Consider the following 14,473-nt stretch of genomic DNA (forward strand, 5'->3'; position numbering starts at 1 on the left):
TCAGACATGCTCCTGTACAAAACACATGGCAAAAGTTGTTCTCTTTATGCCAATGACATTAGCAACACAGAAGTTATTTCCCACAACTTTCTCTCTACAAGATTATCTCATCTCTCTTCTGTAATTCTAGAACTGGAACTCTGTGTTATAATAGCTTTTTGAGATTTTTTGTAATTACCACCATTAAGTTCACTTAAAAAAGCTTCCCAAGAAACATGTTTATAAAACCACCACCCACACAGAACACTGATCTTTGTTAAGAGTGAGTTCCAAAACATTCATCCCTCTAACACTGAAATTAAGAAGATACACTTGCAGATCCAGGCAAAAAATATTTATTAGCTGACAGGTTTTAAAATAAATTGAAGCTGTTTGTAACAATCCAAATAGTCACTGCCACTTACTGTAGCTCAAGGCGTTTATGCTTTGGCCTATATCATACTGTCATAACTGCTTTTGTAGAAATGCCTACAATCTTCACAGGCACTCAGCCCAAAAGAAAAGCTAGAAGCCGTTCATGTATTTATAGCCCTGAGGACCCTTGAAAAGCACAAGAGTCACTCCATTTTCACAGTTGTGTAAACAATGATGCCACTTTCTGTAATTTCTGTGACATCTCCATACCCTTAAAAGTAATATTTAACATTTACTATCTCTCTAGCTCTTTGAATTTACTGTCTTTTTAGTATGTGTCTGTACTCCTTACTGTCCTAAGATATATTTATACAATACAAAGAAGCGTCAAAGGCAACAAGGCTTGCTTTTGCCCAGTACAGGCCAGACTCGCTCCTAGTTCTCTGGATAGCTGACATGCCTTGCTGTATTTGAGAAGTTCCATGCACATTCGGAGTGTTTACAAGTAGTACCCATTATAAAAGGCAAGAAATTAAGGTGTATGTCCTCTTTGAGAAACACACAAAAGGAGTACCTTCAACAAACCTACAAGATAGCTCTAATCAAAACTCTACCTGGTATTTTAAGCTTCAACACATTCTTCCCAGGAATTCCCAACTATTGCATTGGTTCACAAGTCAGTTATTTACTGAAGCAATCCAGGCTCACACAGCTCGCTCTTTTCCACCTCCCTTTCTAATCAAATATATACTGCATGTTCCCCCACCTCTTTGCATTCAACTGGTTTCCTTCATCAACCTTTGTTTTGTAACTTAGACTTTGAGGAAAGACAGAACTTGAGAACATACATATTTCATGCAACTCCACTACCTCACAACACACACATGTACACTGATGCAGTGACAAAACAACTCTTTCAGGGCAGTTTCTTGCACATCAAGCAATTATAAACTCTCACTGTAATGCAGTGATCTTAATATCCCACCTGACAAAGAACAACCAAGCTCAAGTTTTGAGACTGACTTAATTCTACTTGCTTTGCCTACCTTGGATTTTACAAAAACCAAAAAGACCAAGGGCAAGGCTAAGAATCAGAGTGATGCCTCTATTACCTCCTCCTCTCTTCCCAACATCAGAAAAAAACCAGACACATGAAGCATGTACAACAAACTTCCCACAGCTAAGTCAAACTGTTTGACCCAAAAGATAGAGGTCTTCCTCAGCTGAAGAATCTTCCAGAAGAGACTCCATTTGTAGCTGTCAATGCATTACACAGCAATACAACAGCATTGATTGGCAGTACAGCAACTCCAGGACTGAAGATTACTGTAATAACTTCGTATGTCTTTAACCATTGTAAATTAACTCTCTCAAAACAGGAAGTTAAGAACGATTGAGGAAGCTGACAACTAACAGTTGCCACCCATAACTACAAATGTTAACACACCAGAAACATATACTCCAATCTCTCCACACCAGAGTAAAGACAACAACTCAGTGGCATAAGGTAAAGTAGAAGAAAACAGTACATTAAACGGAGCTCAGAAGCTTTGATCTACTTTGAAACAACAATAAGAAGAACAGACACAATGACTCTACTGCAGCCATTAATAATGCCTTCCTTTGGCTCTTACTAGTCAACCACACCACAGCAGCACCAACCTAAGGCTGAAAGCAGCCAGGGGTTCTACTGATTAGTTCCAGGAAGATGCAGCACAGAAAAGGGCAGAGTTTTTGCAGGAAGACTGCTGTGACTACAAGCATATATGATGTCAGCCAAATGGGGCAGGCTGCAGCATGTTGCACTGGGATACAGCTGAGTCAGAAAAGGCTTTGAAGAAAAAGAACACACCACTGCAGTAGGAGCAGAGTATTTGTGTACAGATTACCTCACCTGAAGAACACCTCCCAGTGCATTAAAATACAAGAGACTAGTTGCCACAGGCATGAAACAAGAAGCTGAGATTCTAACTGGGGAAAAAAAAAAGCGTCTTTTTGTATCAAAATCCTTCCACTGCTCAGTATAAGAGTGAGGGAAAACATGTAGATGAACACGAAGTCACAAATCTGAACTAGAAAGAAGCTGGCAAGTGAAAGGAATTTAAAGTTAGAGCTCATTTATTTTAGCTACATTAGCTTTAAGCAAAAGCTGGAAGGTACAATAAAGGAAATTATATGGGAGCAAAACATGATGCATGCAAAAGCAAGATGAAAAACCTGAAGACATGATGAGGAGAAAAAGCTGAAATCCAAGGACAGATCAATAAGAAATGCCCCTAAAATACAAGAAGGAAATTTCACAGCGAAAATATATAAATCAGGAGATGATAATACTGGGCAGTTTGGAAACAGATAATTTAGCACACAACAGTGTAAATCTAAACTATTTTAAGACAATTTAAAAGTTTCAGCAAACCCTATCCGAAGTGGCTTAAGCATGTTAAAATTTGAATGGACAAGTAAAGATCTGAAAAGCATCTCTGGTTGAAAGACAAATCAATCAAAAAATTAAGTGACATCCCTGCACTTATGTGGCCCACAGATTTCCTTTCCTTCTCCCCCTCCCACAAAATTCCTATGCTACAGCTGTAGCTGACTGAGATACACATTGCTTAGCCTGTAATTATTCGTTCTCAGCTCTACTTCATGGAATACCTCCAGTTCCGAGAGATGCATAAATTACAACAAACTCCAGTCTATGAATATAAACTCCAGGGTATGAATACTACAAAAACACTTTGACAGTCTCATTAAACCTTCATATTACAGTGGCAAATCTCAGCTACATGATGTGATTTTTAAGCAGAATTAAGAATATCCAAGAGGTTGCAAGGTGCAATTTGGAACACAACTCTCTTTCTGTGCCCCACAATTAAAGACAGCTGTGTCCTGGCTAGTTGCTGGAAATTACTGCCATTATTCATTTCCTCATCCAAAAGAACACGTTTGGATGTTGTAGAATGGGAAATGGGCCATCAAAAACACCACCATGTAGCTTCCCTAGAACTATCACACAAATTGTCTAACTGTCCACTATTTGAGAAGCTTTTCATAAGAAATTTGTTAGAGCATATGTGCTCAAACACAGCATTGTTGATATTTACACTGAAGACAGAAAAGTTGAGAAGTTCTGTGTCCTACTAAATATGTTCCAAAATAGAATATGCTTGAGAGCTCTACCAACACCTACAAGTAGCAGAAATGTGAATTATGCCTAAACAAGATACGATTATGTAGTAAATTTCAGGAATATCATTAGGACAGTAAAGGACACCCGTATCAAAAGCTTTCATTATATCTAAGTATCAAGAAGCATGTTTAAAAGCTATAATTATCACCAAAAAAAGTCAGTAATGGAAATAGTTCTTCCTCAGGATTCTTCCTCCAGTCCTCAAATATCTGTTTAACAACAAACATGGATATCTCAAAGACAATAATCAAATTGAGTATTATTTAATGTTACCAGTTGTTTTTAATGATAAAACCAGCAACTTCCATAACCCTTGCTTTTCCTACATGCTTCTTTTCATATTACCTTCCTAGTTTGTGAAGAAGTTTTCTGAATTTGGCTAAGCCCCAACAACTTTAAATCAAAATGACTTTTTATCTGTCACAAAATGGAAAGCAGCAATTTCTCTTTTACTTACACCATGGAACAGAAATTGATCAAAATCTGTCCAGCTTCCAAGGGGCCTAAACCACATTAAAACAATGAAATTTAGCAGTTGAACAGGAAATGCTGCAATGTAGTTTCTGCAGTGGGATTTCATTCAGGTGGAACTCTATCCTAAAATAGTCATGGTATACTTTATTAGCCCATTATGGCAAACCAGGATTCCAAAACAATGCTAGTGCTCAAGGAACATGAAGCAATATGAGACAGAAGACAATCATTACAGATGACAATCATGTATCTCAAACAGGTCCTCAGCCAGCTAACAATAATGGATGGCTAGAATGGAAACTTACACTATTATAAACAGGTGCAAATGAGAAATAGCTGCTGAATGAGAGTGACTATAATACTAAAAGTATGTGCCTTCCATTTTAACTAGTCAGGATACACAACCAATCTGAGGTCTTAACACTGAAACTATTACTTATAGCTATTTAGTTGGTATTAAAAAAAGAAAAAAACACCAATAATTTCATTTAAATACACAGTAACTGCCTTTTGTTTGTAAATGAGGTTAGTCATCTATTTTAACCCCTACCAAGGAGACTTTATGCTGATATGAAAACATGGGTGCTAGGCTAGTTTTTATAGTGCTGTCATTTAAAGAGGACACAACTGTTCTGAAGTTTGCTGAGCAATTAATTACATGTACAAAACAGATACACAGCAAGCTCTATACTCTCTTATGCAGATGCTGTAAGTAAATTTTGCAGAAAAATGTTGCATGATTTGCTCATATTTAAAAAAAAAAACTTCTCAGAAAGCTTAGGTGAGTGACGGTGTAACAAGTTACCACAAAGGAAGTTACAGTGGGTTCACAGCACAGTAACTAATCTACAGTAATTGCCCACGTGTGCACACTTATCCTGCAATAAACTCAAGATCCAATAAGCTCTTTTTAAAAGCAGCATGGCAAGCCACACTGCACACTATTATCCAGATGTCTCCAATGTGCTGCACATCCACACCCAACCTTACCCAGCAAGTCAGGCAAGGACGTGCACGTCACTTCTCAGAAGATTTCTCCACTCTGGTCACCCAGATTCAGGTCTGTCCTTTTGTCTTTGCAATTATTTGGCAAGAAAAGACCCATTCAGATTGAACTTGGAAAAACATTAAATTTGATGCAATCTGGTTCAAGAACAGCTAAATAAATAGGAACACGCATAGACTAGATTATGAAAGTGATAACTGGAGGAAATAATCAGCAGGCCTAAAGCAAAGTCTCCATACATCCATGCAGAGTTCAGTACAGTACGCAAGTACAGGTGTGCCTATCTGCAACCTTCAGGACCTTATCAGGAAGAAAGTTTCAGCACATTAAACAGCATTCAGAAGCATATGGACAAGAAATTCAATCTAAATTCACTGAAATGTTCACTGAAATATTTTTAATAATTTACCATATAATTTGAAGATTGTCTCATGCAGAAATGTTTAAAACTTAAAGTGCATCTGGATTTAACTAGCCACGAGGAAGAAAAACAATCAAGCAAAATATATAAACAGTCCCAAAGCTCACTAGTACTGTAAGGATGTTTTACCAGCTAATGCTGCTATGAAAACAGCAGTATCTAAGTTCCTTTACTTGTTGGATAGTTGCACCTTCTCCTTTACACTTGCATACTTACTCTATACTTATCTAAATGCACTTAAAGAATTAAAAGCTAAAAATGAGCTGATCAGTTCTACAATGTAAATTTAAAGAAACATGTCACATTCTAGAATCACTTTCAATCACAGTATCAAGTGTTCTGTTTTAACTTCACAGGCACTAAATCCATGTGAGCATTAAATGTAAAACAATGTAATTTTAACAGTTAAGAAAAGTATTTCTTCTGCCAAGACAAAGCTGCAGACAATTTCATAATTGGGTATGAAAATGCCTGTATTATAAAAAACAGAAAAGAACAGCAATAACCAGCACCCTTTACCACCTATTATTGCCCACATCAAGGTCTTTTTGGAATCAAAAGCAAAGACAAATCTTAGCTTCTCTGTGTAGACAAGCAAAACAGACAAGATGAACCAATTTTCATGAACAAACAATGATTTAAATTTAGTTTGTTTCTACAAGAAGTTTCCTCAGCTGCTAAGAGGTATTTGATTTTGACAGTGTATAATCCCATACTTTAAACAGGAGTTTTGGTTAAGCAGTAGTGAACCAAATCCATTTGAACCTCAAAGAGTTCATATGAGACTTAAATTTCATCGAATAAATTTTACCCTTTCAGTTGATTAAATTATTTTATGAGTGACACTGCATAACCAAGGCCTTAGGAGCAGTACCTTTATGAAACAACTTAAGGGAAATCCACTTATTTACATCAACCCCTCCTATCTTCATAGGCTTGTTTCTTTTAGATTGCTCCATTAGCCCTCTGAAAATGCCAAACTTCATTAAGAGCAATAACCTCCATTAATCAAATGCATAAATACGAAGTCATCTTACCTTCACAGGAAAATAAAAGGGGTTGGACTATTTAATGTCTCAATAGTTGAATTAGAAGGTGTTTAGAAATTCCAAGAGCTCGATTTCCATTTTTTATTAAACACTTTGGAACAAAAAATCATCAATCTAGCCAAACTATACTTATCATTAACTGCATATTAAACTACAGCAAAAAAAAACCACCAACTTTTAAAAATAATTCCATATCTGTATTTTGTGATATGTATGGCAATTAGTAAATTTTTACGATTGCTCTTTTTTTTGTTTCATGCATTTGTGTCTCAGTCTGTGTCCCATGCCTGAGATTGAAAATTAGTTGCAAAAGACTGCCTGTAAGTTTTGCTGTCTTTTGAGCACTAGAACTTGCATAGAAACATGACGGTGCCACAATAACTGGCAGCCAAACACCTGACACCAGCAAGGGCAGTGCTCAGCGAACCATGCAGCTGCCCCGTGAGTGCCCAGCACCATGTCAACAAAAACACACAGCACTTATGCCACCACTGTCACCATACACTCTGCTGGGACTCATTAAGAGACTCATTATGTTACCCATGATCTAGAATGAATATATAAAACAGTAAGATCTACTGTTACTAGAATTCATGGCATTTACAAATTTGGCTATCCCACTCCAAACTTGCTGTGCAAATTTACCGTATTTTATTTCCATAAAGGGCTGTAAGCTCTTGAAGATTACAAGGCATACAGTGAGAAATAAGAGTAGCTGCCTTGCACAGACTCATCTTCTGGGAGATGATGCCTTGTGTTAATTTAGTGTTGGATGAGAATAAACTTATGCTCTCATACTTGTGGATGAGGCTGAATGTCAGGCAAATGACTTCTCCAAGGAAGTGCACACACTGTCTCCTCCCTGAGCAACTAAAACATTGCTCATGCATGGAATCATTCCATCATTTTTAAAGGCATTTCTAACTCTGAAAGACATTTTTGTTTGTTTTGTAAATTTGCCTGCACATTTGCTTCCACAGACCTTTGCAGATGGACCTACAACCAGTTCTGCTGCAAGACAGTTTGCTTGTGTTATGCTTTTTGTCCCTGTACACGCTTCCCTTGCATTTCTCTGTTGACACGGCTCCACCCCACTATTTCTCCTGCAGCTCTGAGGCTGCCCCGTAACAACTGTCATAGGAAACTTCAAAACGACAGCTGGAGACAGCGTGATGTTTGGAGAGAGCAAGTCTTCTTGATTCTCAATGGGAGCTCATCCAAGTGTAATAATGACAAGGCAAATAGCCACCTGCAGCTGTTTCTGCTGAAGCAGCAGGGTAAGCAGTCCATTTATAATGAGCAACCACCTAAGGGAAACCGTGATCCTACATCATTAGCAAAAAATTAGAACACCTAAGGGCAACATGTTTATGAGATTAAAAAGTGTTACATTTGCTGTCTTTACAGCTGAAAGAAATCGAGGTATCAAGCATGCCTGATGCATGTCTGAAGTCTAACAGTACCTGTGGGCTAATTCTGAACTACCCTAGAAATTTCCCACAAGTTTCTCAACGCCTCCCTACCGCCTGCACTCGCGAAAACACTGACGGCTGATTCTGCGGCAGCACTGGAGCCCGCTCGGTGTCCGAGTGCCCCGAAGTAACGCTCCCACCGCGGCCGAACAGCGGCGCAGAGCCGCGGGCCTCCAGGGAGCTCCAATGCAGTGTGCAGAAAGCGAAACACCCTTCCCCGGCAGGCTTCGGTACGTCTCGCAGAGCTCATTAAGCCCTTCACCCAGCCCAGAGGGCGAGGCTGCCTCCGCACACAAAGCCCAAAGACCCCCTCCGACATCAGGCACACGCCTGGAAACAGCCCCTTCCCCCCAGGCACGGCGGGGGAAGGGGGACACGGAGCCCTGCCCGCCTCCTCACCAACCCGCACCCGCCCCATCCCCACCCCGGCCGCCTCCTCACCAGCCGGTCTCGTCCTCATCGCAGCCGGCCAGCCGCTCCAGCTCCTCCGGCCTCAGCACCGCCGCGTCGTCCAGGAGGCCATTGCCGCCGCTGCCCCCATCGCTACCGCTGGGCTCCTCAGGGAGGGAACGCCGGGCGGCGGCCCTGGGGCTGAGACAGCGCCCGTCGGGCGACGGGGAGGCGGCGGGAGGCGGCGAAGAGGGCCCGGCGCTCGGCAGGCGCTTGGGGCTGGCGGGGGCGGCGGGCAGGGCGCCGTGACGGCTGCGAAGCTGTTCATTCTGCTTCTCTAGCTTCTTCACCAGCTCCTGAAGCTTCCGCACCTCCGCGTCCGCGTTCACGCCCGAGCCGACATCCTCCATGGCGGCCGCCGGCAGAGCGGCGGCTGCGCGGGGAGAGGCGGCCGTGCCGCCCCGTCTACGCGGCCGGGCGGCCGGCGGCGGGGCAGGGCCGGGGCGGGGCGTAGGACGCACATCCGCCGCCATGTCACCGCCTCCCGGCTCGGCCGCCGGAACCGCCGCCCCTCGCGCCGCCTGCTCTCCGGGCGGCTCTGCGCGGTGCGGCACGGAATGGCGTACGATGGCCGAGAATGGCGGCGGCTCGCGGCCCCGGCGGCGGGAGGCTGTGACTCAGCCCCGCTTGGGGCCGTCGTTGGGGCTCTTCCGGGAGCCTCGTTCCTGAGGGAGCCTGCCCTGGTCTCCCGTGTCTTCGGCACCATAGGTCCCACACAGGAGTTATATGGGAAGCCCCGGAATGCCTTCCAGAAACGTTCAAAACCGCTAAAGAACACAAGGTGTGCCCCTGGTCCAAGGCCTAGGTGATAATGTTGGGCCTACTGTGTATGACGGATGTGTGAACTGAACTGATCCTTTGAGTCTGCATTTTGTATAAGTATATCCGTATTTATTTAAAGGTTGTGGTGATTTTGCCATCCATAGCAAAACTTAGACGTATAGGTGTAAAAAAACAGTGGGGCTTGGGGATTTGTCACAGAATCACAGAATGGGTAAAGTTGGAAGGGATGACAGTCGTTGATCTGGCCCAACCTCCCCGCTCAAGCAGGGTCATCCTAGAGCTCAGGGCACAGGATTGTGTTCACTGGGCAATGTGTTCCAGTAAAGTTCTTCTTCATACTCATGTGGAATTTCTTGTGCATTGCTTTCTGCCCATTGCCTCCTGTCCTAGTTCTTGGGATGTTTTGTGTCTTGTGACAAATTGTCTCCAAATTTCATCGACTGGTGTTGTGGGGATGGTCTGTGTCCCCCTTCCTCGAACCACTGAGAGACAGTGTCCTTAGTACTATCACTTCACAATTTTTTCCTCTTCCCAAGTTTCCATCTACTCATCAATTTAATTTTGGAGCCTGCTTTAGCTGAGAGGAAGAACACCAGCAAGTGGGCCAGAGAATGGCTGGAGTCTGCAGGGGATGACACTGCCGTGAGTAGATTTTACCAGGCTCAGGAACGGAAAAAAGGAAAATAAGACTGGGGTGCTCTGACCTGCAGGATGTGCTGAGAAGTTGCAAAGTTTAGGGGCAGTAAACGCCACACAACCTGGGTATGGTATGGTGCATGGACTGCTGACATGTTGAGACTGCCAGGCATGAGTTTATAGCATCCTCACAGGACTGGGTAACTTGCTTGCCTTTATGCAACACTCTCCCCTTATACATTTAGAGATTACATTCTCTGTATGTACAGCATTATTTGAGGTTTTATTCTGGGGTGGTTTTGCACTGTTACTGTTAGCTTCTCACCAGAATCCAGGCCTTTGATTCATAAATGCAATTTATGTCATTGTTTTCCCAAAACAATATCAAAATATGTCAGGGCTGGTATCTTTTAACAAAGCAATTTAAATTACTCTTAGGGTAATGTCTTCATTATCTGCAAGTGCAACAAACTTTTTATCAGCAGCAGATTTTGCCACAGATTTTGTATAATTTTCACAGCTATAAAACAACTAAACAGTTTTAGCCCTTGAGCTGAGATCTTTGGCCCTCTGCCCACTGACACCACCTTAATGACTATCATAACTTTTTAGAAACTGGTCTGTAAATCAGTTTGTAAATCCAGCTTGTTCTTTATGTTTGTATGATATGATACAAAGTCAAGTGCCTTAAGGGAATCCATAGTTACGTATTAACAGAATTTTCGGTCCTCCAAAGGCAAGGAAAACTATTATATAACAGTTTTTTACAATAACAATCTTCCATAACACTGACACAGTGGCACTGCTGACAATTCAGTAGTTGGTGAGTCTTAAACTATGCAGGAAAGTTTATTCCAAATTAGAATATTTTTAGCATGACCACACAAAATAACTTCTTTATTCTTCTATAACTATCCTCAGGACAAATGTCAGTGGCACAAGAAACTGTCAGTCACTTGAATTAATCATGTTTTTATGGTAGCAATAGGGAGAGTTTAATCTTTTTTATACTGAGACTACTGGGATCAGGATGGGACTGGTGGCTGGAACTGGGAGTGTGACAGAGTGTGAACTGGGGCTGTGACAAAGGGCTCTGCCAGGAGATGTAGACAGGCAGTGCAGAGGAGGACCAGGACCACAAAGAGACCCAGGCTCCTGGGAGCTGCTGCCAAAACTGCAGCTGATCCTGGTGATTGTGTCATGTTTAGGGGCCTCCTCTGTTAGGTAATGGGCAGCTTTGAGAGCTCTTTAGTGGTCAGTGCAGTGCCTGCATCCTGCCTCTCCTCTATTTCCTCTTCCTTCTCCCATCCTCTTCCCCCAGTTCATTTTATGGTCTGTCTGTACCCCAGATTTCCTACTCCAACTTTCTGTCCCCTGCTGACACCATTACTTTGCTGCCAACAGCTGTAGCAATTTTTTCTTCCCTCAATATACACTCACTGGTGTGTGTGGACAGAGGGGGAGGAAAGTGAGAAAAAGTTCTCTCTTCTCAAATTTTAGAAAAAAGTTTCAGAACTGCTGAATCATCTGCTATTTTTACAAAGAGTAAGGGCAGTAGAAATGAACAAAGGGAGTCACTGCTTAATAGTCACCATAGTCTACTTTGAATAGCAAGAACCATGATTCTGCTTTCTCATTCATTCTTGTGCTATGAGCGCCTTTCTCATGTTCTGGGAACTGAAGAGCAGCAAGGCTTGGACCATAAACTTCATATGAAATATCAGGTCAATAATAGGCTTCCATGACTTACTTGTTGCTCAGATTCCAGCGGTCTGCACTGACCAGAAGTGAGACCACACCCAAGCAGAGGCCCCTGGGTGATTATACAGAAATATTATTAATTGATAGTAATGCCACAAAAATGAAACCTTTCCACTGTGTCATAAGAGCAAATTCCTCTGTATGTGAAATTAGATCTGTTGCAGAGTTTTTTTGTGAGCAGCTGCGATTGCACCCATGCTATGTTTTCACTTTTCACAGAGAGGGAGCTAAAAGCAGCCTTTTCACAGCACTGTTTCCCAGATCTCAGGACATGCATGGGTACTTCTCTTGTCTGACTTTGGGCAGGTTCTAAACTCATGAGATGAGAGGAAATGAGGAGCAGTCCTTCCAAAGGAAAGGAAGTCTAAGCAAGGCTCTCATGTCACTCAAATAATTCAACACACATCCTTCTGACAAGTGGTTCCTAGAAAAAGGCCACCAGGAGCCTTGTTTTGTTTGAGCTTTGAGCTCTCTAGCATGGATAGCCCTATGGTTAGTTTCTCACAGCTGTGATTTGCTGAATTGTTGTCTTTACATCTGTCAAAACTGTTAGAATCTAACTTTGAAACCTTGATTTCACTTGTCACGTGGGAGGACAATCCCTCAGGGGGAATAGTACATGGAGATGGGCAGATGCATGGTAGGAAGTTAAATACTTAACTTGATGCCCGGAAAACAAGACTGGTTTTTAAGCAGCTTTCTTTACTCTCCTGCAAAAGGGTTGTTGCCTGCCAGACTTCTCAAAGGAGGTGTTCAGCAGCCCCACACGTTTGTGTTAGGCTGTGTTAAGCTAAACCTTTGACAAAATATGAAGTACTGTTTATCATTACAATATATGGCATGTGCAGACATTGAATACAGAGTGAAAGAAGCATGTTCTTGCCATAATATGTCCCTTTCAGAATTCAAGTGAGAATGTTCATCTGGTTCTGCTAAAAGAACCGACACTGTAACATTAGTTATTTATAAAAGATACCTCTGAGTATATTAGGCTCATCAGTTGTGAAACAATATGTTTAGCCCTTTAGATTTGACTTTGGAAACTCAAAAACTACAGTCAGTGTCTGTGCACACATCTTCATCTCCATCCCCTAAAAACTGTAAACAGCAGTGAGCTGTGCTTAAGGACACTTAAAAAGTCTTTATAAATAATTTTTAAAAAGTATTTTCTGCTGACAAGTGTCATGGATGAGAGACTCATGATAAGTACATCAGTCTCCTTATCAAGTTACAAGCCTGAAGGGTAGGCAAAATTCCAGCTAGATTTTGCAATTGAAAGTACATCTATATTTGGTATCAAGTAGAAAATTTAGCTCTTTTGCATGAATTTATATGCCTGTCCTTTTTTGCACAGAAAAAAAAAAAAAAAGTTAACATTTTGACCACAGCCATCTTGAAACATGTATTTTGTGCTCTGGAGCCAGAGCAATTCTAGGATAATGGACAATCAGATTCCTTAAGAGGCTGATATTCATGGCACACCATGTGGCTAGGAAATGTATGTAGTTCAACCTTTTTAGTTTTTTATAATTGGTGTACTGATGATCCTTTCCAAATATTATCATCCCAGTTGAGCATTGTAATAAATATTTCATATCACAAAATTGCAGAGTGGCTGAGGTTGAAAGGGACCTGGAGGTTATCTGGTTCAAGCCCCCTGCTCAAGCAAAAAGCCACCTGCTCGACCGTGTCCGGATGGCTCTTGACTGTCTCCAAGCATGGAGACTCCATGGATGCTGGGCATCCTGTGCCTGTGCACAGTCACCCTCAAAGTGAAAAAAAAAGTTTCCTGATGTTCAGATGGAGCCTACTGGTTTTCAGTTTGTGCCCAATGGCTCTGGTCCTGTCTCTCTCCTCTTGGTACACTCCCTTCAGGCATTTATACGCAGTAGTAAGATCCACACTCCCTACCTTTTCTTTTCTGCAATAAACAGTCTCAGCTTTTCCTGATAGGAGAGAAAGACTCCAGTCCCTTCATTTTGTGGCCCTTTCCTGGCCTCTCTCTGCAATGTTTAGTTCATCCTTGTACAGGGAAGCCCAGAACTGGACAAAATACTCCATATATGGCCTCCTCAGTAAGGAGGGAATAATCCTTACTCAGCCTGCTGGCAATACTTTGTCTGAATCAGACCAGGAACCACTCTTATTACGGCAGGACTTGTTGCTGGCTTGTCTCCAACTTGGTGTCCCACCAGGACCTCCAGCCCCTTTTCTGCCAAGCTGCTTTCCATCTGAGTGGCCCTCAGTGGATACTGGTGCAGCTCCTCCCCAGCTGCAGGACTTGGCACTTCTCCTGGGTGAAGCTCATGTAGTTCTCCAGCCAGCTGAGGACCCTCTGGATGGCAGCATGACCCTCTGGTGTATCAGCTGCTCCTCCCAGGGTGGTGTCATCAGCAAACCTGCCGAGGGTACACCCAGCCCCATCATCCAGGTCTTTATTGAACAGGACTGGACCCAGCTCTGTCCTGTAGGATACAGTGTTAGGCACTGAACCCAAATTAGATGTTGTGCTACTGACCACCACCTTTCAGGCCTGGATCACTGCAGACACCTGTTCTGCCCTGGTCTGCTCAGTGGATTTAGGGGAAGGTTGTTTGATTCAGTCTGGGATGTGTGAGAACAGCAACAAAAATATCTGCAAGTTCAACAACAAACAAACTTTTATTTGCAAACTTTAGAACATTAAGGTAGATTAAGGACCTTGGCAAACTTGAAAACAACATCCAGACATAGTAAGGCACTTCACAAATTTTAACCTAGGAAGCTTAAAATTATCCAAATTTAAATTATTCAGACACAACAAGGTACTGTCTAAGGCACTGACTGGAATTTTTTGGTCTGGTTTACAATATATTTTGAGAAGGATAGAAAGAGAGA

The 14,473-nt window shown here is 42.2% G+C and overlaps 1 protein-coding gene across 7 annotated transcripts in view; it reads right to left on the reverse strand.

Moving 5' to 3' along the window:
* Positions 1 to 8,834, reverse strand: part of SLAIN2 (SLAIN motif family member 2) — a 33,697-nt gene extending 24,863 nt beyond the window's left edge. For all 7 annotated transcript variants that reach the window (XR_004497176.1, XM_015624099.2, XM_015624098.2 and 4 more), the window contains exon 1: positions 8,408 to 8,834. Coding sequence is in view for 6 of the 7 variants with exons in the window: in XM_015624099.2 (XP_015479585.1) it covers positions 8,408 to 8,766 (359 nt within the window). In the remaining variant the exon portion in view is untranslated. The remainder of the gene's footprint in view (positions 1 to 8,407) is intronic.
* Positions 8,835 to 14,473: the final 5,639 nt, after the last annotated feature.

The sequence above is a fragment of the Parus major genome, chromosome 4 (genome assembly GCF_001522545.3).
Source record: "Parus major isolate Abel chromosome 4, Parus_major1.1, whole genome shotgun sequence".
In the NCBI taxonomy this organism is placed as follows: Eukaryota; Metazoa; Chordata; class Aves; order Passeriformes; family Paridae; genus Parus; species Parus major.